The sequence below is a fragment of the Fomitiporia mediterranea genome (assembly GCF_000271605.1).
Source record: "Fomitiporia mediterranea MF3/22 unplaced genomic scaffold FOMMEscaffold_2, whole genome shotgun sequence".
NCBI classification, from domain to species: Eukaryota; Fungi; Basidiomycota; class Agaricomycetes; order Hymenochaetales; family Hymenochaetaceae; genus Fomitiporia; species Fomitiporia mediterranea.
This window is the reverse complement of record NW_006760387.1, coordinates 3,747,382-3,771,762: the sequence shown is the minus strand read 5'-3', so window position 1 is coordinate 3,771,762 and position 24,381 is coordinate 3,747,382. Positions and strand designations below refer to the sequence as shown.

The 24,381-nt window shown below is 47.9% G+C and overlaps 5 protein-coding genes across 5 annotated transcripts; 2 read left to right on the top strand and 3 right to left on the bottom strand.

Annotated features, from left to right (window-relative positions):
• Positions 1–8,742: 8,742 nt before the first annotated feature.
• Positions 8,743–11,738, bottom strand: FOMMEDRAFT_165647 (uncharacterized protein). The gene is made up of 5 exons (XM_007263213.1): positions 10,621–11,738; positions 9,566–10,421; positions 9,341–9,498; positions 9,140–9,286; positions 8,743–9,080 (listed from the first exon to the last, which is right to left on the bottom strand). The coding sequence occupies exons 1-5, from the start codon at positions 11,698–11,700 to the stop codon at positions 8,796–8,798; spliced, it is 2,526 nt and encodes an 841-aa protein (XP_007263275.1). The 5' UTR covers positions 11,701–11,738; the 3' UTR covers positions 8,743–8,795.
• Positions 11,739–11,926: 188 nt separating this feature from the next.
• On the top strand, positions 11,927–13,442 carry FOMMEDRAFT_152349 (uncharacterized protein; the record flags this gene model as incomplete). Its single annotated transcript, XM_007263212.1, has 5 exons — positions 11,927–11,946; positions 12,017–12,057; positions 12,123–12,372; positions 12,677–12,740; positions 13,098–13,442. The coding sequence occupies 5 exons, from the start codon at positions 11,927–11,929 to the stop codon at positions 13,440–13,442; spliced, it is 720 nt and encodes a 239-aa protein (XP_007263274.1).
• A 406-nt stretch (positions 13,443–13,848) lies between these two features.
• Positions 13,849–16,506, bottom strand: FOMMEDRAFT_118095 (MFS Git1p-related glycerophosphoinositol and glycerophosphocholine permease). Its single transcript, XM_007263211.1, has 13 exons — positions 16,418–16,506; positions 16,340–16,365; positions 16,257–16,283; positions 16,188–16,196; positions 15,991–16,133; positions 15,511–15,614; positions 15,332–15,453; positions 15,209–15,269; positions 14,928–15,156; positions 14,832–14,863; positions 14,522–14,772; positions 14,316–14,453; positions 13,849–14,258 (listed from the first exon to the last, which is right to left on the bottom strand). Exons 1-13 carry the CDS (start codon positions 16,468–16,470, stop codon positions 13,999–14,001), a joined length of 1,455 nt encoding a protein of 484 aa, XP_007263273.1. The 5' UTR covers positions 16,471–16,506; the 3' UTR covers positions 13,849–13,998.
• Positions 16,507–16,822: 316 nt separating this feature from the next.
• Positions 16,823–17,918, bottom strand: FOMMEDRAFT_17446 (uncharacterized protein). The gene is made up of 3 exons (XM_007263210.1): positions 17,734–17,918; positions 17,456–17,591; positions 16,823–17,109 (listed from the first exon to the last, which is right to left on the bottom strand). Exons 1-3 carry the CDS (start codon positions 17,858–17,860, stop codon positions 17,037–17,039), a joined length of 336 nt encoding a protein of 111 aa, XP_007263272.1. The 5' UTR covers positions 17,861–17,918; the 3' UTR covers positions 16,823–17,036.
• Positions 17,919–18,733: 815 nt separating this feature from the next.
• Positions 18,734–22,989, top strand: FOMMEDRAFT_144813 (uncharacterized protein; the record flags this gene model as incomplete). The annotated part of the gene is made up of 9 exons (XM_007263209.1): positions 18,734–19,288; positions 19,348–19,487; positions 19,550–19,694; positions 19,735–19,896; positions 20,006–20,016; positions 20,090–20,241; positions 20,292–21,772; positions 21,822–22,315; positions 22,354–22,989. 9 exons carry the CDS (start codon positions 18,734–18,736, stop codon positions 22,766–22,768), a joined length of 3,555 nt encoding a protein of 1,184 aa, XP_007263271.1. The 3' UTR covers positions 22,769–22,989.
• Positions 22,990–24,381: the final 1,392 nt, after the last annotated feature.

Below are 24,381 nucleotides of genomic sequence, written 5' to 3'. Positions count from 1 at the left end.
CCTGGTTTTGGTTCTGATTCTGCGCTTGCGCATGAGCGTCATATCCGGCGCTCATTCCTTGCCATAATTGCGGACGGATGGCGGTTTCAGACTTGGATCGTGTTCTTGGATTTGAGATCGGAACCAAATAGCTCCCGCTTCCATCAACATTACCATTTCCTCCCTCTGGGCTACCATCGCGCGATAGCTGAAGCGCACTCAGCGCATTTCCGGTATCGCCGCCGTTCCCGCTCAGTGAACTTCCACCCGAGGGCGGAGGAGTCAACGCCGCGTTAGGAGGGAATGTATACTGAGGTGGCGGCGCCTGCGGAAGCTGAGGAAGTGGGGAAGTGCCTCGCGATTGAGAACTATACTGATGTTGTTGATTCGACTGACCACCCCAGCCCTGTGGCTGAGTGCTGGACGCTGAGGTGCGATCTTTATAAGAGGATTTAGGGAGAGTTCGTTAGTTCCACGGTATTATTTGATTTACATGTGGGGAAAATGAAATATCAATCGAGTACGTTATCAATATGCTTGAATTACATTTTCGGGATAAACCATTCCCTCAAATGTAGCAAACGGAGAAGTACTCGTCGTTTACAGCTGACGAGAAGCAAGAAAAGGAATGCCAGAGAAGCATACGAAAGGGCTCCCGGAATTCCGAGGAAGAGTTATAATTGAGAGTGACTCACCCTGATTCATCATACCCATGTTCTGAAAGGTACCACCTTGCGTGTTACCGGCGCTAATTGGCGTGGCAGGAACAATATTTACATTCATACTGAGTCCCCCTGGCGGAAGGATGGAATTGTTGTCACCAGGGAGTGGCAACTTGGAAGGCATTGGTGATGGAACTGGTGAGGTCCCAGTATGTGTAATCTCTGGAGTCTGGCCAGGAATGAATATCTGTGGAGGAGGGGACTGGACGTTCTGAGCTTGATTGTTCGAAGACCAAGATGGAGAATGAGTTTGGTTCAGGTTTGGGGATGCGTCCAGATGGACGCTCTCCATACCGTACGTCGCAGAACCGTGGTAGTCATTCGGTTGCGAAGAGATGGAAGATCCACGACTGCGCGCAGCATCGCCTTGTTGCTGATGATGGCTATAATCATTGTCGCCGTTAGAGGACGCGGGCGAGCCATGATCATGCGCCGATCCGGATCTGTAGACGGCCATTGGATTATCAAGTGCGGGAGTGACGGAGACGGACACGCCGGGGTTGTTCGAACCAAGAGAGGAAGTACTGAGGCTCGGCGAGGAAGACTGATTCTGGCAATGGTTCTGAGATGGTGTAGCTGTATGCTCGCTAAGCGAAGCTATAAAGTCGCTGCGAAAGAGGAAAGAGTTATCTGGGGCGTCGTATGCACTCGGATCGTAATCGTCACCAGTGAAATCAGGTGGATAGACAGAGATATCAATGTTGCCAAAGTCTCCTTCGGTGCCGGCAGTATACGTATTCGGGTTGGGAGAATGCTGGGGGAACTCGTTGCCGAGGTCCGAGCCTAGGGGAGAATTGTGATATGAACCGGCTTGGGCTGCAAATGAGGGTGTATAGGGTGTCGTAGGGACACTGGGGTTTGCAGCTAAGCTGAGCGAGTCCTCAAAACTGGCGGATGTGTTGAAGTCTGCGAAGGCGGGGTTGAATGGGGAAGACGATGCAGGGTCGTTCCCTTGAGCAGACACGTCGAGGTCGGGGAGGAAGGGGGAGTGTTGGTGCTGATGAAAGTTCGACGGGGGATCCATGGTGAGCGTTAGGCAGGCGGCTTATATATGATTCAGCAGAAAGGGATAAGAGAGAGGGATCAGGAGGAGCGTGAGCGTATGATGTGTTTGTAGATTATATTGCGCTAGGGAGGCCTGTTTATCTGGTCTCACAGACTGACGAAGGGCTTGCGGGTTACGGGGTTAAAGTCCTCCAAGGCGGTGCACTAGTCCGAGAGACGTACGAGGCTGTGAGACGCACGCGGGCGGGAAGGACGGTGGACGGGCGGCGGAGGATGTGGTCGGAGAGAGAGATGGGTTAGTAACGCTGATGGGCGGTCCTTTGTGCGACGACTCACTTTCTCTTTGGCTCGCCCCGCTGTCTTTCTCTGCACCCAGCGGTCGAGCAACCCGGGCGCTGCAGCTGCAACTGTGGCCTTCGACGACTCACTAGTGTAGACGGTGATAAATTTACAGCTACTCGCGTGTACTGCCTTGGACTGTCTACGGCGAGGCTGTACTCCCTAGCCTCTTCTCTCATCCCATGCATCCTGATGCCCTACATCGCCTGTCCTAATCCGGATATTACGAACAATTGTCTCACAGTCACCTGATCCATCCTATTGCTCCGTTCCGGCAAGCCGAGTGCACCACGTCCGCATTTAATATTTGTAATTATTCTTTGTTGCCCTTTTCGCGTTTCTGTATCCTCTAATCCCATTGTTTCAATGTTTGCATCTTATTCCGGTCCCTGTCCTAGTACGCCTCCGACGTCCATCGTCCTGGAGACACCGCGATCCGAGATCCTCACCTCCCGCGTTTTATCTACTGATTCTACATCTCTCTCATCTCTGGTCCGCCGAGCTCGTGCGCTTCCATATCTACTCTCTTGATCCTGACCAATGCCATCTCCAATCGCGTTTCATACGTCCATACCGACCAGCCTTGACCTTGAATCCGACGTTCCGAGAGTCTAGTCTGAGGCAAATCTGCCATCGCGCCAGCACCTCAGCTCATCATATGCACAACTTCCTGCCTTGCATCGGTGGCGCGTATCTTAGCTACCACCGCACGTTTTTTCGCCACGATTTTCCAGCCATATCAACCGCTTTCTAGACCTCACAATCATCATTCAATCAACGGACCTGCCAAATCAGCGGAGTTGTGCATTCCACTTGTGCAATCGCCGGGCCTTGTCTTGCTAAGAAGGAATGTTAGCTCGTCTTGAAATCTTACGACTTTGGATTCGAATGACGCAACGGAAGTGGGTTTCATGAGACATTCACTCCTTTTATCATGCAACATCCCTACGGTATCGTCCATACAGCGACGGAGCACCCGCTCTGGGGCCCTCGTAAGACTAACCAAATGGAAACGACTCAAGAACAAGGCTCCATAGGCGCTAAGTATGAAGGGCAGAAGCACGGCTAGGATTCGCGATCTCATTTTGTACACTCTATTGGCTCAAATCCTACGCTTGTATTGCTTCTCTCCTTCGCTTCCGGCTATCGAGCCGCCAGATGCGCACTCCTTAACACCGGCGCAATCTTTCCGTTTCTGTTTCCACTTCGAGAATCAATTGGTAACGCAGTTTGGTTCCAGGCTCCCTGATCAGCGCCACTGTTCTCTATTGGCAAGAATTAATCCTCGCTTTGTTCGTTCTCAAGTGTAAAGCCTCGGTTTCTAGGACTACGAATCTGTCACGTCTGCTCTGGGATCTATCTATTCATCCAACTACTAGCTGCCAAGAAACTATCATACATACAAATATACCGCGAGAGCCTTGTTAACTCCACGCAATGACCTTATCTTGGGCGCCTACTGGTTCAAAGTTTTGGAGACAATTTCATTTCCGAATTGACCCCCCTCCAGCGACTGTGCTTCCGAAGTAGTCCACGGATCCAATGAAGCATCAGCATCTGACACACTCAAACACCTCTCAGTCAAAGTACAATACCCATGTGGCTTCTCAAGCGCTAGCGAATTGCGTATTTTCAAAGTTCTGTGGGTTTATCAGGTACGATCGATTTCATTTCAACATGGATAAGACGAATCAGATGAATTGAGGGTGCTATTCTCGGTCTACTAACAAACAACATTATGTGTGTGGCTCAATCAGCTTTAGAGGTATGAAACCTGATATATTCTTTTGAAATTCCACGCGAGCCTTTTTTGATACAGAAAAAAAAACCTTTGGAGATAGGGATGTCATCGCAAGTTCGTCCGTTCTATTATTCACATACTTACATACCTCATCACATAACGCGGTATTCATTAAAACATGAAACACCACCCACAAGCGCTCTGTGAAAAATAATGACGGACACAACACACTTACGAACGACATGCACATCCAGCCGACCCTGCATGTTAGCGTTAGACATGCAGGACGAAAAAGGAGTTGTTCGACGATACCAACACCGGAGACATCTCCATAACAAAGGGTATCAGTTATGCTGTTTCATGCGATGCAATCAAATGGCCTGGAACTGCTATCTTACGTATCGAATCGAGCAACCGAAAATGCAGGAACAAGGGCTCCCCGAAATAACTCTCCTGATTCATGCTTCTCCTGAGTTGAATTGGACCTCCGGGTCAGGTCTATCGTGTGCTGGAGATCTATGTCTCACGTGCTGCGCGAAGAACAGATTGATTGTGGCTCTTACATTGCTTCTGCTGCCCCTCGGATACCGAGCTGTCACCACTTAGCTAAAAACAATAGTCCACGGAGGTTTCGGAGTGCGTACAATGGTTGCTTGTGCGTCAGCACAGACCAATAGCTTCTGCTTCCCCTCGGATACCGAGTTGTCGCCCCCTCCCTAGGCTAAAGGCAACGGTCCATGGAGGTTTCGGCGAATGATGTTTAGTTGTGCCCGAGCACGGACCAATGCTCAACGCTTCGCAACAGCTTTATCAAACTTTGATATTGATACATACTCTCGCAATGGTACTCGTGGTCCCTATTCCACGCCAGTATTGTATTCCGCCAAAACGAAGTACCGTGCTGCTTCACACATCTCTACTCACTCTTCGGCCCTGGTGGCAGAATTAGCAGAGTTAAAAACTTTAATCTCCATCATCTTTTTTTTCAGTCCATCTCGTAACAGACATCAACATCATCTCTCAAGAAAAGTTTTCAATTTAAGTAAACATGGCCACTGATAAAGCTCGTATAACAATCCATGCTATTCGCACAGTTGTATCAGCCATCAAATAAATCGACGAACGGGAGGATTGTCACATAGCGTTAATATGTTCACGATCCGACTCGGGTCCGGATGTTGCTAGTCAGGAACGAAGGAGACTTATTTTTTCTTCGTTTAACGGAACCAAATGGCCGTAAAAATAAAAATATACGTCATTCCTGGCATAACCGGAAGATCCCCTCATTGTCCCTTGCCTTGTTAACTTGTCTAATCCAGATTCAGGTGCTAAATATACTGACTAAGGACATATTGACCCTGCGTGAGAGATCCGTTTAATTATAGTCAGACCTGTGCAGAGTATATGCACAACTGTACATACGCATCGCCTGCACTGCCTTGGGGTCGCCGATTTGACGAATTGGGACAACGACTAAGTATTGAGCACTTTTCACTTGCCAGATCCGCAACGGAATAGTGTATAGGTTCGAGGAAGACTAGTGGACGGTTTTGCAATTTTGGAGTTCTAGCCTGAGGTCCCTAGGACAACGCCTTCCTCGTGTCATTAATGAGCCTTGGAGAATTTACAAATTGGCAGAGATGTGATACTCGGTCTCTCCATCCATTGTTTTAAGTTCCCGCCGGATCCGGGTGATCGTATCCTCAATCCTTCCTTCAGGTGTCTGGGTGCAGAAAGGAAGTTATCTAATTACATCTATGGACGTTGCCTTGAGTTCGGGTTGTAGCTAGACCGATTGCACTACTATGGTAGTTCGGCAAAACCAAGTCAAGGACGAATGAATAAGTAGCACGGGTAACTTCTTCTTGACTCGTCGTAGAACCATTGTCGTTGCTTCTCAGCGACCCTGCGCGAAGACCACAGGGCCACCACATGCACGTTTTCTCCAAACACTTGCGCAGTTGCCCGATCACGGAGAAATACAATCCATCTTTTTTGATGTTGAAGAAAGATGTCGCGGATGCACAGAAGTGTGGGCAAACTAGATGTGTGCTTTGAACCTTCGGGCAATGGATGAAGTTTAGGCAAATGCTAATTGATCCCGGTGTCTGTCGTTAGGTTTCGTAACGCGAATAGCAATCTGAGTTACTTGACAATCAGTCAGTCGAGAACGAGCGGTGGAAATCCATTGCAAGCCCTTGATCGCTGATGAATAACAACGCAACGGGATCGTACGGACCCGCACTGCGATCAAATTAAAAGCAATCGTGCAATAAGTGACGACACGAAGCTTTTGACTCTAGAGAAGCCTTGGTAAGCATTCAAGCTCCTCTTGAAACAAGCACAGCCTATTTCAAACTTGGCAACAAGCAAGTAAAGTTGACGGAAGAAGTATGGAACCCCCGGAGATTAACATGTATGGTGCGTACACCGCCTCGCTGCACCGAGCATGGTTTTTGATCGTCAGTCCAATGAGGCGGCGCGAGCGATCCCGAAGAGGGAGTCACCCTTATGTGTACCTTGCTACTCTCGTGTATGTTCCTGATTCCAAATGTGGGGAAAGGTCGTACTCGTCGAGAATGACTGGAGTGGAGGGCAGAGGCCGTAGTGAGCATCGCACTACATAAATCTATTAACACAGCAGGAGGCTCCTACATGCTATATTAGGACAGCTTCGAAATCTGATGAATAGACGGATTTGGCACATACAACACATATCACCCTTAAACACTAATGGAGTAGGGACAAAGGGAAATTATTTCCAGTTGACACCCATACACGAACGCATCGCGCACACCTTGCGGCACACGCCGTACGGATATATGGAAGCCCTCGGATGGACGTACAAAATTTCAAATTTATATGTGGGCGGAGGTCAAGGAATTATGTAATAAGTATTCGACTTCTCTCGGCGAACGCCTCGCGGAGAAGGGTAAGCTGCTGGGTGAGAGTAAAGCGGCCCATAAGGCGCGAGGAGTGCGGGGTAAGTGTGCACTGTACACGGGCACATTGGTGAGCATCCAGTATTAACGGAGAACTACTCGTGTATACTACAACTTTGTGAAATCCCTTCTTGCCCACCCCCACGTCACGTCGCTAAACCCCTGTCTGTCAGAATCAGAGAAGGGCCGGCCTGCGAACGCGAGGAGCCTTTTCCTATGTATCCCCGGAGAAACTTGGGCTATTCGTACGGCATGTACGTTTGTTTGAATTGCAATAACACAAGAGCCGCCTGGAAGGCCTTCGCAGCTGACGCCTCGAAGTCGCACAGAAAGCCAAAGTTGTGCATGACTCTAGTGATAGATCTGCGGTGACTAGATAGATAGAACGGAGGCTCACTAATCATCCTGCCCGCGACATCGGCGCAGTCGGCTGTAGTTCGCGCGAGTAATGTGTCCTCCATCAACCCGCGATGCAACTCGAGGGAGCTGCGTCACGAAAACCTACCGCGTCGGTCAAAGAGTTTGCGCCGTTATTCAACTAGATCAACAGCTGATGCAAGTTGAGCACTAGGTGACGGCTACTGACAACCGCCGGCTGTCGGACACTCCGTCCTAATCTCCATGATGCGAGCGCACTTGCGCAGCAGTGCGAATGGTCTACCTTGGCGCTTCATATCGTTTGTAACAATTGCATCAGATGCCTTTAGCAGTTCGAACTATTCGTGCCGTTGCTGATGAAGCATCTTGACTGTACTGCAAATTTGTTGATCGTGGTGCAGGATCCGAGTTTTTGAGCGTGTTCGTGTATAATCGCAACTTCCTACGCGACTCTTGCTTTCAGATCCGCGAGGCAGCGTAAAGCATGACCGCGCGCGACATTACTGTCGTTATGATGCACTTGAACGCCGAACCCAAAAATCAGAGCGACCAGGCTGGCTCGCATTCGGGGTCTTCCACTGACTCAAGAATAGACCCCTCTCTTCACCCTAAAAAACTATCTCCAGAACCATCGGGTTTACAGATTGGATAAAAAGCACGCTAGTTTCGCCTCCAAGGCCGTGTACGCCAGAAGGAAGGCGACACATGGGCACGCCGGAGTACATCATGCAAATGAATGCACCATTCTTCAGAAGTTCGTATTTGACACCGCCGAGGCTTCTCCAAGGTCCAAGTTTGCCCCATTGCATTTTTCACTATGGTCCTAGGGTTTTTAATGTCCAGACAGTCCGATACATTATTAGCTGGGTCCAGGGGTCATTCGAAATTGTTCTGATCAGCGAACCAGCAGCATGTGAGATGCTGAGAAAGAGCCGCATAATGTAGGTCGCATGGTCGCGCCGTAACAACCCTGAAGTGCGTAGGATCGGAGCGGAAAGTCATGCAGTTGGTTTCGTTGCAAGCTGCCACGCGGTAACAGTTAGGGAGAAGAGGTACGGGCTTTCTGTTCATATGTTGCGGAGTCCACCCAGCGACACAAGCAGTCACAGTGCGTCGAACTTGGAACAGATTGGTCCCAGCTCCAATTACTCATCGGGGATAGGAACTGAATCGAACACCACGCCCCAGCCACAAGGTCGTTGTGTGAGAAGACATGTCACCTTTTGAATTCCTGATGACGGCCCGGAGAAACGTGCTAACTGCGACATGGAGATGTCCACTAAATACCAGGCTTTACGAAATAAAAGGCACACTCTTCCGCTCTACGGGAGAGACCGTTCCAGATTTCCTTGCCCGTACAAAGAACACAGACGGAGCATGACTTCAGATGTACTTGGGAGTAAAATGCGTCCGAAACAATCTGTCATCTAGTTTCGAGTTCTGAATGCTATCGAGATATTTGGGTAGGGTGGATCACCAGCCGGCATACACCACCGTCCGAAATGTAAAACAATCGCGCGAGATGCTGATAGCAACAAGAAATGAAGTAAAATCATCACGCATAGCAACACAATTATGTCTCGTCCAAACCAAAATAATACATGGATGGAGAACTTGGAGAAAAAATGAGGAAGTGGGCGCGGGGAAAGTTCCAATGTCAAGAATACGGTTTAATGCGTGTGTAGATATTCAAATTCCGTAAGGGCCTGTCCAATCATCCGGTGTCTCGAAATGTGGTTTTCGTTGTCTGGAATCAGACAACGGAGGTTTCGAAACAGTCGATCTCCGTCTTTTATTTGCAAGAGCAGGCAGCAGGGGAAGCCCCTTTGTAAAATACTTCTCAATGGGAGACTTCTTCTGTAGAGGCACAGTCTGCAGAGTACCCGACGCGGATTGCACAAGGGAGTCAATAGACATGCTCGGCGTCGATGTGGAGGCAGTATCTTGTGGCGTCGGCTGATTGCGTTTCCTTTGCTACAGAGAGACGATTAATGAGCCACTGCAGCTGGTAATAATAATACCGCAAAACTTACGCTCTCGAGCTCGGGTGGACCTCTCCAACTCGCGACAGCTTCGCAAAATCTGACGGTTGCTCGTTCGACAGGTTCAGTGGGATACTTGTAAGCGAGATCTTCGAAATGTGTGGACAAATCAGGGGTTGACGCTGGTACAGTTAGGAACTACCAAACAATCCTTTGTCAATAGTAATTCAGCACCCATAGCTAGATGCTTACTTCAGATATTCGTTGCAACATCTCAGCCTCATAAGCTGCCTCAGGACCATCGCTCGCCTTGACCTGCCGACACAGGTATGGGAATAGGATCTTCGCAGCATTCGCAAGTGACGGGCATTCATCCGGGTCGAGGTGGATGAACTCATCCTCGTCGGGTTCTATACGTGTGAGTAAAGGTAGGCATGTTGGTTAGCATTCCGATCGAAGTAGACGCTGTCACTTTACCTTTCACGCCTGGCATGAATGGGCCTAGTCCGAGACCAACACCCAGGAGACACTCCATACCCAAAGGGCCTTTCCAACCGCGACTCAAGTAGCCTTCAAGCACTGCCCGAGTGAGAAGGCCAGCTAGAATGCCGTACCATTCGCGCGTCGGGCGGAAGGAGAGCGAAAAAAGGTACGGTGAAGTGGTGTCGGATGCTTTGAGAGCCGATGGCTTCGATTGCCCAGACGATACGGTGCTGGCAGCGTCATCTTCACGATCGCGCTCCTCTTCGAGGTCCCGCTCGGCCGATGACCCTGGACGCTTATCGCCGGTGCGTAAAGACTCGTCCTCCTTTTCCTTTGCTTCCCGCCCGAGCTCCACCGCAACTAGTGCGCTTAGACGTATGAATCGCGGAATGAGTTCGGCAAGCTTTCCGCCTTGGGAACAAAGGCCAACGTCTTTGGCGGATGGATGCGAAGTTGCATGATACGAGGTCGTACGACGGCGGAGTACTGTCCCCTCTGCGCCTGGGCTCATGAGTCCAGCGCCGATTCCGGCCCCACTCTTCCATGAGGCGAGGCCTGTAGCCATAGGCGCACCGCCCGGCAGCTTGTTTTTGCCATTGCTACCTAGGGAAATAGCAGAACGTGATTGAACAGGACTTCTTGGAGAAGCTCCGGTGGAATAGAAAGACGGCCCCGAACCAGTAGACAGCGAAGGCGACTGAGCTGGAGCACAGATCTGACATTTATGATGGAGATGTCTTGGACAGCGCAGCGACGGGGGCGAGTTCGCAGTTGAAGGGTCTGTTCCGGACTCATATAAACTGAGGGCACGGCCCGCAGCTCTTCGTGGTCCTGGAGTCGTGAAAGATAACTGTACGAGGAAATAGTCAAGAAAGTTGCCTATACTTTAATAACACCGGGAGAGTTCATTCGGGGATTGGCAAATTAGGACAAGCGTGAGATTATTCTCAAGAGAAGCTGCAATGGAAGCATTGAAGAAGCTTTCGAATAACTGGAATTTACCCGATGCTGGCGTAGGTGAAAAGGGGACTCAAAACAAAACGACGCACCTGTGGACCGGAAGAGCCATCGGGGGAGAGGATCGGAGGCAACCTATCTGAAGTTGGGCTAGTGTTCGACCGAGTAAAGGATGAGAAGCTTGGCAGAGAAGTCACTCCGGCCACCTGACGGTCGGTATCGATCGAGAAACTCGAAATAGATGCAAGCTGAAGCAAGCAGCTCGGGAGGCTGTTATCCAGAAAATCATCATCCCGTCGATATGACTTATTGGATAGGGCAGGAGAAGGCAGTGTCATCGACGTTGGAGCTGGTCTATTTGCATTTGAGACTGGGGTTACATGCGGAGTGCTGGAAGGTGTCTGAGCATTTCGCGCTTGATATGCCGGTGTATTTGAGGTACGGGGAGATAGTGGGGTCGGGATATCCCGAGCGAACAGATCGTTCACAAGCGTGCTCAAAGTCAGACGGAATCGAACTCCGTTCGGAAAGAAATGCTCGCCGACACCATGTATTGCGGGTGGCGTTCGCGGTGCATCTTCGTCTGCATACGGAGGTTGAACTTCGGGAGGTTGGTCAAGCATCGCGATAAGGACTTTCTCCACACCATCCGCACGGAGTCGTAGGGCGTGTGCAAGTTGCAAATTCTGTTGTGCTTCATGCTCGTCCTCCGCGGGGGATCGCTCATTCCTCTCTTGGTTCTTTGCGCCAAATTTAATGTTAAGTACGTCCTCTCCGTCACTCATGACCTCTTGATCAAATGGTACGGCATTTGTGGATTCTCTGTCGACGTCCATGCCAGTTGTCACGCTTCTTGGACTTTCCCCGATATCCGATAAGGCGTCACCGTTGATGGTCATGCCAAGCTCTGCTCGCGCCTGGTGCAGGCGAGTCCGAGCATGGACCCATAAGAGATAATCAAGAATAAGAGTACGCGTAGATTTCTCGCGTGGAGGAATTGAATGAAGATGGTGCGCATGCTTATGTGCTGGTGCTTTGAATGTTGGTGCTGTAGTTGTCGCAGCACCAGGAGGTCTCGGACGCGTACTGATTTGAGGAGATGACGGTGCCGAGTATGTGTAAGGAGCTGGAGTCTGAGCACTTGGCAAAGAAGACGACGCTGCCGCTGCCATTTTACGTGTCGACAACGACGGGAACTACTAAGACGTGGAGTGTTTGAGCGCAAGCAATCACGGCTATCTGAGTATCTCGATTCTCGAGGCTGCAGATCATGTAATAATATTATGTAAGTATCTAATTGTCCTGTCCTGAATATTCCTATGAGTAATCTATCACTCTCGGGCTGATAAATTCAAGGCTTTTCAGACGTGCACTCTATGCAATTGCATTTAACACGCCATGTCCTTGGTGCCTTTCTCGTATTGATGGTTCTTTAGCTACCAACATTGACAGCTTCAACTCCCTTGATCTGCAATCAAATGTGTCCAGCTCGCACAAGGATTCAGAGAAATATGCCGTCATAAACTACAGTATGCAGACAACGGTACGCTCAATTTCTCCTTTATCAATCTGATATATCGATCCTACCACTTAGCGAACTACAAATTACAAACCAGTTGGACCAATTTATCAGCGAGAGAACAGAATGTACGTTTGCGCAAGCCTTACAACTTTAGAGAGGACAAGCACAGAATATTTCGTCTGACGGAGATCGGAGCTGGACATCCCTGGGAAGAGCCCTCGCCACCCTCAGTGATGCAGTCGGCAGCGGTGGACATGGTGGGCAGGAGACCGTCGTATGATGTGCAAAGACTGGCGGACCGACGAGAGAAACGAGGCGGCCAGTGAGAGCGAATGTGGCGAATGATTTCATGGTTAATGGGAGAATTGGTGGCGAAATGCTGATGCAGAACTAATCTTTTATAACCGGAGCAAGTAAAGAACGGACTAGTGTTCAGTTGTATGCGTTCGACAATGGGTGGGATAGGCTCGACAATGCCATTCAACGCATTTATTGAGGGTGTTCATGCGTCTATATGTTTTTGACAGTGGGCGCGGCTTTCAGCAATTACAGAGTTGGCGGAAGCCTGCACAATGAATATGTACTAGACCTTTATACGAAATTCTGAATTGTCAGGTACTTCGTAGGCCCGGTAACAAGGCGGTCGGTGCTCGGATGCGAAGTATTGAACGTGCGTTCAGGCACGTAAAGGTCTGTGGGAGACGAACATACTTAACGGCCATATATTTCGGACATTAGAAAATCGTACCTCGAGCGAATTCCCGCGTAATTTCATCACAATAGAAAACGGCTGCTAAGAGTCTCAGGACGGAGACAATTCGACGAGGCCGCCGCCCAATCAAGCGTAAATGTCCGAGCACCGCTGTGCCCGGACATCTACCATAATTTTAGAACTATTTTGATGCGGTTGATGCAATGGTAAGGGACGGATGTGCCTGTAAGTACACAGGATTTATCATTCGCGATCAATATTTACCTCCTCGAAAGGAGTCCCCGAGAATCCGATTCGTTGTGTAAGATATTGGCTAGGATTTACCCTGCTGACAGCCTTCACACGAAACGAGTTTCACAAGTTATGTACCACTGAGCGGTGAAATGGAGATATTTGCTTTGTACACTAAGCTCGTTCAGGGTTGCGCTGTGGCGAACAGTATAAAGCCAGGAATCAGCGCAGAGTCCCAAAGGTTCAGTGAAGCGACCGAAAGACAACAGAAAGCACTCGCTACAGAAATCATGAACTTCGCAACTCTCTCTGTTTACGTCGCAGCGGTCTTCGCAAGCCTGGTTGCGGCCAGCCCAGTCGCCGAACCTCAGCCTACCGTGTCTCCTATTTGTGCTATTCAATGTGTGCCGGGTGTCACTATTAACGCACCGGGTTGCCACTGCCCTTAAGGTAATTCAAACTTGTTGCGTTGGATTTTAGCCCAGTTGACTGACGAAAAGCACGTTCAGGAGTTCGCAGAAGTATCAGCTCGACCCGAGTAGTAGCCAATCTGAAGGTCGATAGGACGCAGTATGCACAGGTCGAAAAGCCATCGTATTATTTTATCCTTAGGGCTTGTATTGTAATGCGGAAAATCCGTTACATTTCCGACTTGTGGGTTCACGAATAATATGGAAGATGAGTGATGAAGTGAAACGCGTCTGACGCACAGGGTCAGGACGCGCTCGTCACATGTTACATTGATCACATGCTTAGGTTTTACTAAGCAGAACTTGAAGACATGAGATATACCGATTTCTTGCATCGCCACAGGCATGCCACTCAATATTTTGTAGTTTAAATACTTTTATTTTTATTCGTATAAGTAAAGAAGCTAAGACAAGACGTGTCCAAAAATATCATAACATTTCGATACAACAGCAAGCGTGAACGTCAGCGCAAAAAAGCAGGTTAAATACCGTAAAGATCGTGAACAACAGCACAGAGACGGACGCAAGGCAGTGACTAAGCAGTTTGCTTCACATCCTTCTCATAGCTGGCACCATCGTCATACACTAATGCGGACTCGCTCCCGTCTCCCATCTGAGAGGTGTCCCACCCGTGTTCCTCAAGGTACGCACGGAAAGCAACGTCTTCCTTCGACATCCCATCTGCTGAAAGCGGTTGGATGAAGCAGAACGTCACCATGGCGGAGAAGACTGCAAGGCCCGAGGCAACCCAGAATGGGCCTGTGTTCCCTTTCGTTGAATCCGCACCACCGAATGCTAGACAAGCGTGCCTTTCAGTCAGATTATTGTCAGACGAGAATAAGTTGAGTATACCATCGATCATAGGTGGGAAAGCCCAGGTACCAACGAAAGCACCAACTTTGCCAACTGCAGCGGCAATACCATAGTACTGACCGCGAACAGCAGTAGGCCCACTCTTGGCAGCCAACATTCCCAAACAATTGCCCGGTCCTTTAAAATAAATTAAAAGATTGAGTTAAATTGAAGACCTTAAAAGTTATGTAGTAGTCGGTGCTCACCGACTTCACCCAGAGTAAGGAAGATGCCATATACTACTGCGAATGCTCCGATGTGCTTCGTGAGAGGAACATACAGTCCGCTCATTATGAAGCCGATGACTGCTTGAGACATCAAACCGAATATCATAGTATATTTCGGGCCGAGGTAATCCACAATGAATGCGCCACCAATCGTCCCAGGTAAATAGAACAAGTTGATCACAACATTCCAGCCAAAGACGATGGTTAATGAATCAGAACCTCCAGTAATGCTGAAAATAGGAAGGTAAATTAGAACGGTTAAAAGTTATAGATCCTGGATATTGCGAACTTATTGACAACAGTCGAACTGTAGATACCGAACTAAAAAGGTAAAAGAATTGGATATTTAGTATTAGAATTAATCATCTTAGAGGTGAGATCTTACTGGATAGGCAATAAAATCATAGATGAACCAAGTAACGCAGATTGCAGCAAGGCCCTTCCAATAGCGTTTGAGAATCAACCAATAAGGAATCTTTGCTCGTTTCATTGAGTCTTTCTTATAACGTGTCGGCTCTTCCATTCGCAACCGCCAAATGAAAACAGCCAGCGCAGGAATCGTCCCCAAACCAAGCGAAAGACGCCAGACTGCGCGTAGATGATTCTCTCCGAAGCTATCCATTAACTCAGCCGAGCGCACCACTGGGATAATTACGGACAACTCACATCCAAAAGAGTACCAAAGGCACAAATGCAGATACGACGAAGCCGATGTCAATCATGGTGTCTGTGTTAAGATGGCATGGAAGGTTAGCCCATTCGAGGACACTACTTTTGAATATAACTGACTTGTTGCAAGAGCAAACCACCGATGTTGGGCATTCTTTGCAATACCTTCCTCTTCTGTCTGTTCTGAGGCAGCGACAGATCCACATGGATATTCTGCTCCTATGCCAATTCCGAGAAGAAATCTAAAAAGGACCAGTGAATTACTGTGTGTATATCGAGAGGAAGGAATATAATCGTACCGACATGCGCTGAGCATCGCAAGCATCCCACGAAGACTGTTATGTGCACCGGATGAAGCAGCTGAGAGTGCCGAAAACACAAAGACAATACCAGTGGCTGTCATCTGTGGAGCAAGTATTGTAAACCAGTTATTCCAGAGTCACAGCAATTGCTACCAAAACACGCCATCTAATAGCACAGAATTTCGATTTTCGAATTCCTTCATTCTTCAGTGCATGTGGATCTCCATTTACCGCCTTGAGCCTGGGAGAATTTGAATTTCCATCACCTCCCAGCTCGAGGCCCTGATTCTATCAAACTATGCAAACCGAGAACAGGGGCGCCGGCGCACGTTCACCTACACATCTTCTCAAGACCTCTAGGGAAGCGAGAAACGAATCGAAATCTTCCCAGCGAAGGGCTTTATCACAGCGTTGGTACCCAATCCCGAGTCCACCGCAAGGGATTTAGGGCGAATAAAAATAAAAATATTGACCCACCATACCGAATTTGCGCCCCAGTCTATCCGAAAGGTACCCAAATGTGAGCATCCCGACAATCGTCCCCGCAAAGGCAAGCGAGCTGAGCGTGGTGGAGTAATTGTGAGCGGACACTGCGTCACTTCCATATATCCGTTTCAACACTATCCAAGATGTTTTATATTTGAAACACAAATATCATAAACTGACTGGCTTACGAGTGGTGACTGTGGAGACATTTTATTCAGTTAATCCGCTGACATGTAGACCGCGCTGATCGTACCCACCTGAACCAATGATGTTATTTGCATAACCTGCGGTACATTCAGTTGTCTGCTAGATCATCCATACCATTCAGAATGCTCCTCACCATCCGAGAACAAGGCCGTTCCACAGCTAGGAGTTCGTCCGTTAAATTAATTCGTGTTGTCATAAGGAGGAAACTCACGCGAAAATGAGCGAGACCTGCGAAAGGCCTGGTTTGGTAACAGCTTCCGTCATTACAATTAACGTGCAAGGGGTCAACCGAGCTGGTAAGATAGGGGAGCAGGGAAAGGAGCTCAAACTTGACACGGGCCTGCATTTTGGTTTATATACCTACAGCTTCGATGACGGGAGATAACCAGGGCCGGTATGGATCTGATCCGGAAAACGGCATGTAAAATAGCGGCTGCCAAATGAATAGATAAACGGATCAAAGAAGTGTGGTACAACCGACGCACGTTCGTCCTATTTGTAACACGAAGTCGTAATTTCAGAGCTGTTATACAAAATCGGTCATTCTAGAGGCTATAGGCTTTGCAGATAGTTGGTGTCTTTGAAAAATTCTTCAGGCAAGTACTCGCAAGCAGACCAAAATAGACCTCTGAGCAAGTCATGTGTATTGAATATATTTGATATACCACGTGAACGACGATAAGCCATCAACAACCGAACCTGACTCTGAGAAGCCAAATGTGAGAATACTGTGCAGAAATAGGAATACTGGCTGACACTCTAGTTATAGACACGAATGGCAAACAGATCCTGGGCCCAAACCTCGAGGTGCGAATACACGCGATGGTAGCCTAGTCCTGCATTGCATCTGTCCCTCCAGGCGCGACACTCGTTGTTCCTTGCCCCGTTTTTATAAGTTCGCCCCTGTGAAAAGTCGCACTGGTTGTAAGTATATGCGTTGCTGAAAAGGAAACAAGAAGAAAGCCGATCAACGCCAAGGCGATGCCCCGAAGCATAATGGAATCTGTCAGGAAACTGTCCTGCATACAAAACGCGGCATTGAGACGTGATGTCCGAAACAGTCCCAGCTGTGGTTGGACGGTGGCGGCCCGCCGGTCAAGCGTAACAGACAAACGGCGATTAACGCAGATAATCACGAGTAATGCCAGCTTCACAAAGATAGCTTTGACATCGTGACATGATGAAGATTAATGAAGAGACGAAGAGAAGCCGAAAGTAGAAAGTAGAAAAGGTAAACGCCCGTACTCACCGCAGTTGCACGCTAAACTCGTCCTCTGCATCGTCATCATCCCAGTTATCTTCCCAAAGCTTATCGCCACCTGACTTTGCAACGCCAGGTGTCGTACCCCCGAGATGCGCTAGCTCGGTCTGCGCATCATCCCAATCTACACCAAGAATACATCATCGGCCACCATGAACCATTCGCAGCAAGTCAAGTACGTTTACAAACATCCGAAAGTCACACATACATACAGAAAATAGTCAGACCAATCAGCAATCAAGGTATGCAAGAGGTAGCACGCTTGCCTTGTACCTCGAACTCCTCGAACTCGTCGTCTTCCTCCAAACCGTTTACTTGGGATTGTGGTGGCTTGGTCTCTGTTTTTTCGGCGTCTTGTGGTACCTTTGAAGACGACGCGTTGTTTTCCGACATTACGAGTGGTGGTAGTTGCAAAGCGCTTTGAACGACGCTAGAGAGGATCGAGACAGCGGAAGAGTGGCAAGACAGGTGGATGTGTGGAACTGAAGCAGGACGCGTACTAGGTGACGCGTCGACTGTGATGTGAACGACATTCCTTTCCAGGAAGGCACAATGTGTTCCCTTTATTTTGATTCACAACGACTCTTTTCCGCCTTCTCGTTCTCAAACTCGCAATAGCACAACACTGGCGCTGGCTCTTCTTTTGTATAGAGAATACGAAACTTGAAAACGCCCCGCTCATGACCTGTGGAAGCACACTATGCGATAGGACTGGCGCTCTGAGGCTTGAGCTTCGTGATGTATCTTTGCCGGCATCATGATGCTTCATCTACTCTAGACAATGTCGAGAAGTGTTGTCACGGCGCTCAGCAATGCCCGGCCGTACAATCCGCTCTAAGTTAATCTTGTTGAATACATCATTGGATCCGCGTTAGCTGCAAAGAGGCGGACACTTGTTCGTTCGGGCAGCCGACTCGAGCGCTTCGCTCATCATCAAACTCAAGGTTTTCATACACATGCTCATAGCAACGACTGCATTGAATATAGAAGGTTCAGCTCGCAATAGATCGGGGTGCCCTCCACTTCGTGTGTCTCCTGTGAAACACTTGTCCTGCGCTTCGACGCGAATTAGCAGTCTTTGACTATACCATTTCCAACCGCGGGCTTCTATTATTATTCTTATTTATTTGAGGACATCTCCCTCTCGTACTTTAAGACCGTCTTGCCCCATCCTTGCGTCTGCTTGGCTCCCCACTGAGCACTTGTACCTCGTACCCTCTCAGTCGTGCACAAATCTGATACCTCTCAAATAACGACGTCGTCCTCATGCGCGACTCAGTCCAAGGAACACCTGTCAATATGTCTCGCAAAGGCTGGTGGTCCAAATCTCGTCTGCGACTTGCACCATGTTCGACGTCCAGCGAGCACGACTTGCAGATTCCAATGTCCGAAGACGAGCACTCATCGCGTTCTGATGGCAACAGGCAGCGAAGAAAGGGAACGAATGACACGCTTGTAGGCTCTCCAGCTGATAAACAATCATGTGGCAGCGAGAGCCCTCTCCCTGAGGACACAAAAAGTCCACTAGCAACGAGTCCAACTTCCTATTCGCCTCTTTCGTCACCCTTCAGTCCTAAGGCTGCACTACCGACACTACCTTATGCTGACACGACTTCCTTGGCTCCGAGCCCGACGAAGCCACAAGGGAAGGACTGTTTGCGCGTAAAAAGGTCTGGTAAAACAGATGACGAAACGTTTGAATCTATGCGAGCAAGCGCGCTGCTCATTGCTCGTACCATAGCAAATTTCGCTGAAGCAACTAATATTCCATACTTGAAAGGACTTGCTGGTCTTTCTTCACTAATCTTCGATTATGCTGATGTAGGCTCTTTTGTTTATCACCTATATTGGACTTCACGCCCTAACATTTGATTGATTAGGGAGTCGCGGCGAACAAGGAACATTGTTCTCGTATAATCAATAACGTCGCCCAACTCTTGGTTGCAATCAATGAAAGAACGGTAGAAGCAGGTGGTAAAAGATCGGAAGCATTGGAAGACCAGGCAAGTCGCCTTAAAACGTAAGTGGAGCATGATGTATAGAATATCATGATTTTCCGACCTCAACGGACACACACTTCAGGTCTCTTGAGGCTATCCTTCGGGACGTTAGACGGTTGTCGGATCGGAATCGAAGTTACTTCAGGAAGTTCATTCTAATGGAGAGAGATAAGGAGATTATCCAAAGATGCGATGAAGAGTTGAAATTCGCAATGAATATGTTTTCAGTTCGTTTGAATGACTGGAGTTTGAACAAGCTGCTAACAGTTATGTGTTCAGTTGCGGTCATCCATCGAGATACAGACATGCATTCCAAACATGTTGTGCGTTCTTGAACGCATAGAAGACCGCTTGAGAGGGATAGAAAGACGCTCGGCGGGAAGTAAAAGGCTCGATTCGCATGGTTTACTCCATGAGCATCATGACAAGGTCAGTACATTCCAATTTCTCCACTCGCCCCTTGTTTCCGCGATTGGATTCAAGCGCCAACAATCTCAAATAGTGTCGCTGATTATAGTTTTTTGTTTGAATTTTATAGGACAAGCAAAGGTGTGGACCGTGACTCCTGGATTATATATTGCTAAACGACTCATTCATAACCTTAATGGTTACGACAATGTAGACAGGAAACCTTCAAGGATGCATATAATGGGAGTAATTTGAGACCTGCACCCGCCATTTTTTGCGGTCGCTCCGATGTGCTGGAAGAATTGGTCAGGCGTGTTTCACGTCCAACCGCTGCTCGAATTGCAATACTCGGACCTGGTGGCATAGGTGACATCCCTAGACCCATAATTACTGCGTATGTGTTGACAATCTCCAAGGGAAAACATCTCTGGCTTTAAAGCTACTCCATCATGAAGATGTTGCCCGTCGGTACGCGGCAAACCGCTTCTTTGTTCCGTGCGACTCCGCAGTATCAGCAGAGAGCGTTGTATCCTTGATCGCGTCGAACATTCATTTCCCCCAACAATGGGAGAGCGTTACTGTCCGGCCCGGTCAGACGGAAACGGAGGTTCTAGCTCACTTGCGCGGCTCTACGAGCGACTCCCAAGCTAAGGATGGTTCGCAAACTCCTACCATTCTTATCCTCGATAATTTTGAAAGCCCCTGGGAACGAAATCGGACCGAAGTTGAACAACTACTAGCACGATTAGCCGCGCTCGAGAATGTCACTCTCGTTATCACCCTTCGTGGTGTGGAACACCCATGTCAGGTAAAGTGGGATCAGCCGATGCTCCCACCGCTTCAGACCTTGGATCCCCAGCCAGCAAGGGAAATGTTCCTGTCGATCTCTGGTACTGGTTTTTCAACAATAAACGAGTCCGAAACGGACGAGCTGGACGAATTGTTAACTCTGTGTGATTATCTTCCGTTAGCAATTCAGTTGATGGCTGGGCTCGCTGTCCCAGGTATGGATACTGTCCCAGGTCTTGTCAGGCGGTGGAAAAGGACGAAGCAGAGTACTGCTATGCTCAGCGATGGTGAGGACTCTGGTCACAGCCTGGAAATTTCAATCGAGCTTTCGCTTGGCAGTCCACGCATGAAAAGAGTTCCCGAGGCTCATACTCTACTAGCTGTACTCGCCATGCTACCTGATGGAATCCGGGACGACGATCTTGAAATAGCCATACCAGACTTCGAAAAACTTGAAAAGTCTCGGCTGGTACTCCTCAAAACTTCATTAGTTTATATCGATGAAGCATCGGGTCGCCTGAAAATGCTCGCGCCCATCCGAGCATATATTGCGAGCTGCGACAAGTACTTTCCGCAAACCGGTCTTGTCAAATCATTGGAGGATTACTTTTGGACGTTCATACAATATGCCGGAACGGATCAGAACAATGAAGATAAGGTCAAAAGAGCACTTCCAGAACTTGGGAACATCGAGAGCCTCGTTAACCGAGCATTTTCGAAGGATATCCATCTTGATTCTGCTGCGGCCTCTGCAGTGAAATTGGCACAGTTCGTTTTGCAGGCGTCGTTGGGAAAGCCTTGTTTGACGCAATTGCAAAGAGCGTTGAGCATATGCAAACAAAGGCAAAACAAGAAACTCGAGGCCGATTGCAATTACACGATAACTCTCTGCAATCGCTTCTTCCCTGTTGTCGGCACGGATACAGCAGAGAATGATATTCTCAGGGTCTTGTCCTTATACGAAGATCTCGACGATAAAATGGGACAAGGACATTGTCATCACCAGCTAGGCTGTTTGTACCATTCTACTCGCCAGTTAGAGTGTTCAAGGACCAGCTTTGAAAAGGCATTTCAATGTCATCTACAGGCAGGATGCCTCCACGGACAGGTTTGTCTCAGGTTACTTCTGAAGTACCCTTACTGATTGCTGAACGCAGGCATACGCATTGTTGAGCCTGGCGAGAGTCCTACACATAATGAATGAGACAGAACCCGCATTGCAACGCGCAAACGATTCGTTGCAGATTCTACGTACGAAGTGCCATGTTCCCATGTTGGAGGCTCAATGCTTTGAATTCCTCGGATACATACATTTCCAAACTCTTTGCAAGTATATGACTGCAGCTGAGCTCTTCGAAGAATCCCTTCGGATTTATAAAGCCTTGTCGCTCGAGGAGTGTGCAAACTGCATGAACACCACAGTCTCTGCAGGAGAGTTGGCTTACTCTCTCTCGCAATACGATGACGCAAAAGATGTGTTTCAAAGAGCGGCCACAATTTATCGCAGAACAAAAAGACGAGACCGGGAAGCGTATGCACTCATTAAACTTGGCCTTGCATATATCGGATTGAATGCTGTGGATGACGCTTTTACGAGCATTCGTGCTGGCCTCGATATATGGGAAGAACTTAAAATACATGGGGCATTGGAGTCAGCTATCTTGCACTTGGAGACTTAGCTTGGCAAAGAGGCGCTTCAGAAGATGCCGAGGAGCACTATGCGAAAGCGTTACAGAGCTTCAGGGCGGATTCGACACACTGGAAGACTTTCGAAGCCGATGCCCTTCTGAAACTTGGAATACTCTTCATTCGAACAGATCGGGAGAGCAGGGCTCGCGATAGTATCCAAAATTCTTCGCGACTTTACAAAGAAGCAGCGAGTCGCCGCGGCGAGACGGACTGCTTACGACAACTAACGGAGCTAGATCTTAGGCACAGCAAGGGCACCAAAAAAAGAGACGCTTTGACTCGACTTGAAAGCGTTGAGAAGGATTACTCCGATATGGGTCTGTATGTGGAGAGACAGGAATGTGCAGTGGTAATCGCCCAAACGTACAGAATACTTGGAGCAAAGCAGCCCAAGAACCTGTATCTGCAGATCTAGCACCGAAGATATTACAAGATGTACATGCCTGTATGATGGTATCGCCTCATTGTAGATGTAATATCCGTAATTGTTCTTCTGTTCGCCTATCTTGTAACTTCATTTTCTACTTTTTCTCATTGTTGTCCTTCCCCTTGGACCTCTGATGCCATTATTGCTGTACAATATGTATGCTTCTTATGTGAGTGGCATTCGGATGTATTGTGTTGTGGGATATTTTCCCTGCCTAGACTGTGTTTATTGTTAGCAAACTTATACCAAAATATCACACGTATTGTCAAAAAAATCTCAACACCATATATATCATAAGTGCATATGTGTGAGGATTCGGATGAACTCCACTTTCACTAGAATCTATTCAACGGTTACTTGCCTCACTGCTTAATGTGGCAATATGTAGTATGGTCTGGCTTATTAGTAAGTATTACTAATCATGCATTCGCCGTCGTGACAATGCTCAGTGCTTAGAGTACGAGTGGAAACTCCCTAGTTTCCCACAGTGAGGATTACCACAGAGGTTTCCCACGAGGTAAACCTCACTACCACAAGGGTTGCCGGAAATTGGCCTGTGGAAAACTCAAATGTATTAGTCATACATAATATTATGTCAGTAGATAAATTAAGAAAAAATGCCTCAACCTGACAAAAAGCAAGGAAAATAGATAGTTTGAGAGTGTATATACTCTATGTCTGTCATTTTATTAGGTCAACATCTCCTACTTTGCCTGACATTCTTTCAGATACTCCTTCATTTGAAGGAGTACACTCTGATAAAAATAGAGAGGTACAAGTGATAGATGTGGACAATATTTCTAGTACCTCTTCAGATGATTTACAAATTTTGAACAATAATAAAGCCTGATCAATGTAACTGGTTGCCTCTTTCTTTTTATTTCTCTTAGATATATCTATTTATTATGTAGGTTTCAACACTGGTAGACTATAAAACACAATATAATTGCTCTCAGCAGTATAACCAACGTCTGAAATTAATATTACACCTAAATTTTCAGCTCAATAGAGGTACAGCACAAAATTCTTAAAAATTTCCTTTTTGGAACATTATAATGATATTACTAATATACTGACTAAGTGTTGTCCACGCGAGGTTTACCACGCCTCCAGAGGCCCAGCAAAATGACCTGTGGAAAACTAGTTTCCCACAGGCTCTCGGGTGTTTCCACTCGTACTCTATCAGTGCTGCTGCACAGCTCAATTCCGAAGTTGCCTCCAGACCCCCAACGTTTTCTGTTAAGACCGCTGTTTCGGCGTTTTCCGAGACATGTGCATATACGCATATATTGCGCATCGTCCCTAGCGTAGAGTATATATATATAAGGTCGTTCCGACCTCATAGTAGCCTGACTGGTGGAGCAAGAGGTACCTTAAGGTTCCTATTACTATTACAAGAGCTTATCAATGGTTCTGAAGGCAGACACTCAAAAGCATCTGATGTATGGGCTTTTGGAATGACTATTCTGGTGAGTAATACTAATAATACTTGGAATTCCTAATTACTTAATCCTATTGCAAAAAACATTTTGACACGAAAGCGGCCTTTCCCAGACCTGAAGCAGGACTTCCAAGTATGGGGAGCAATTTCAACAGGCAAA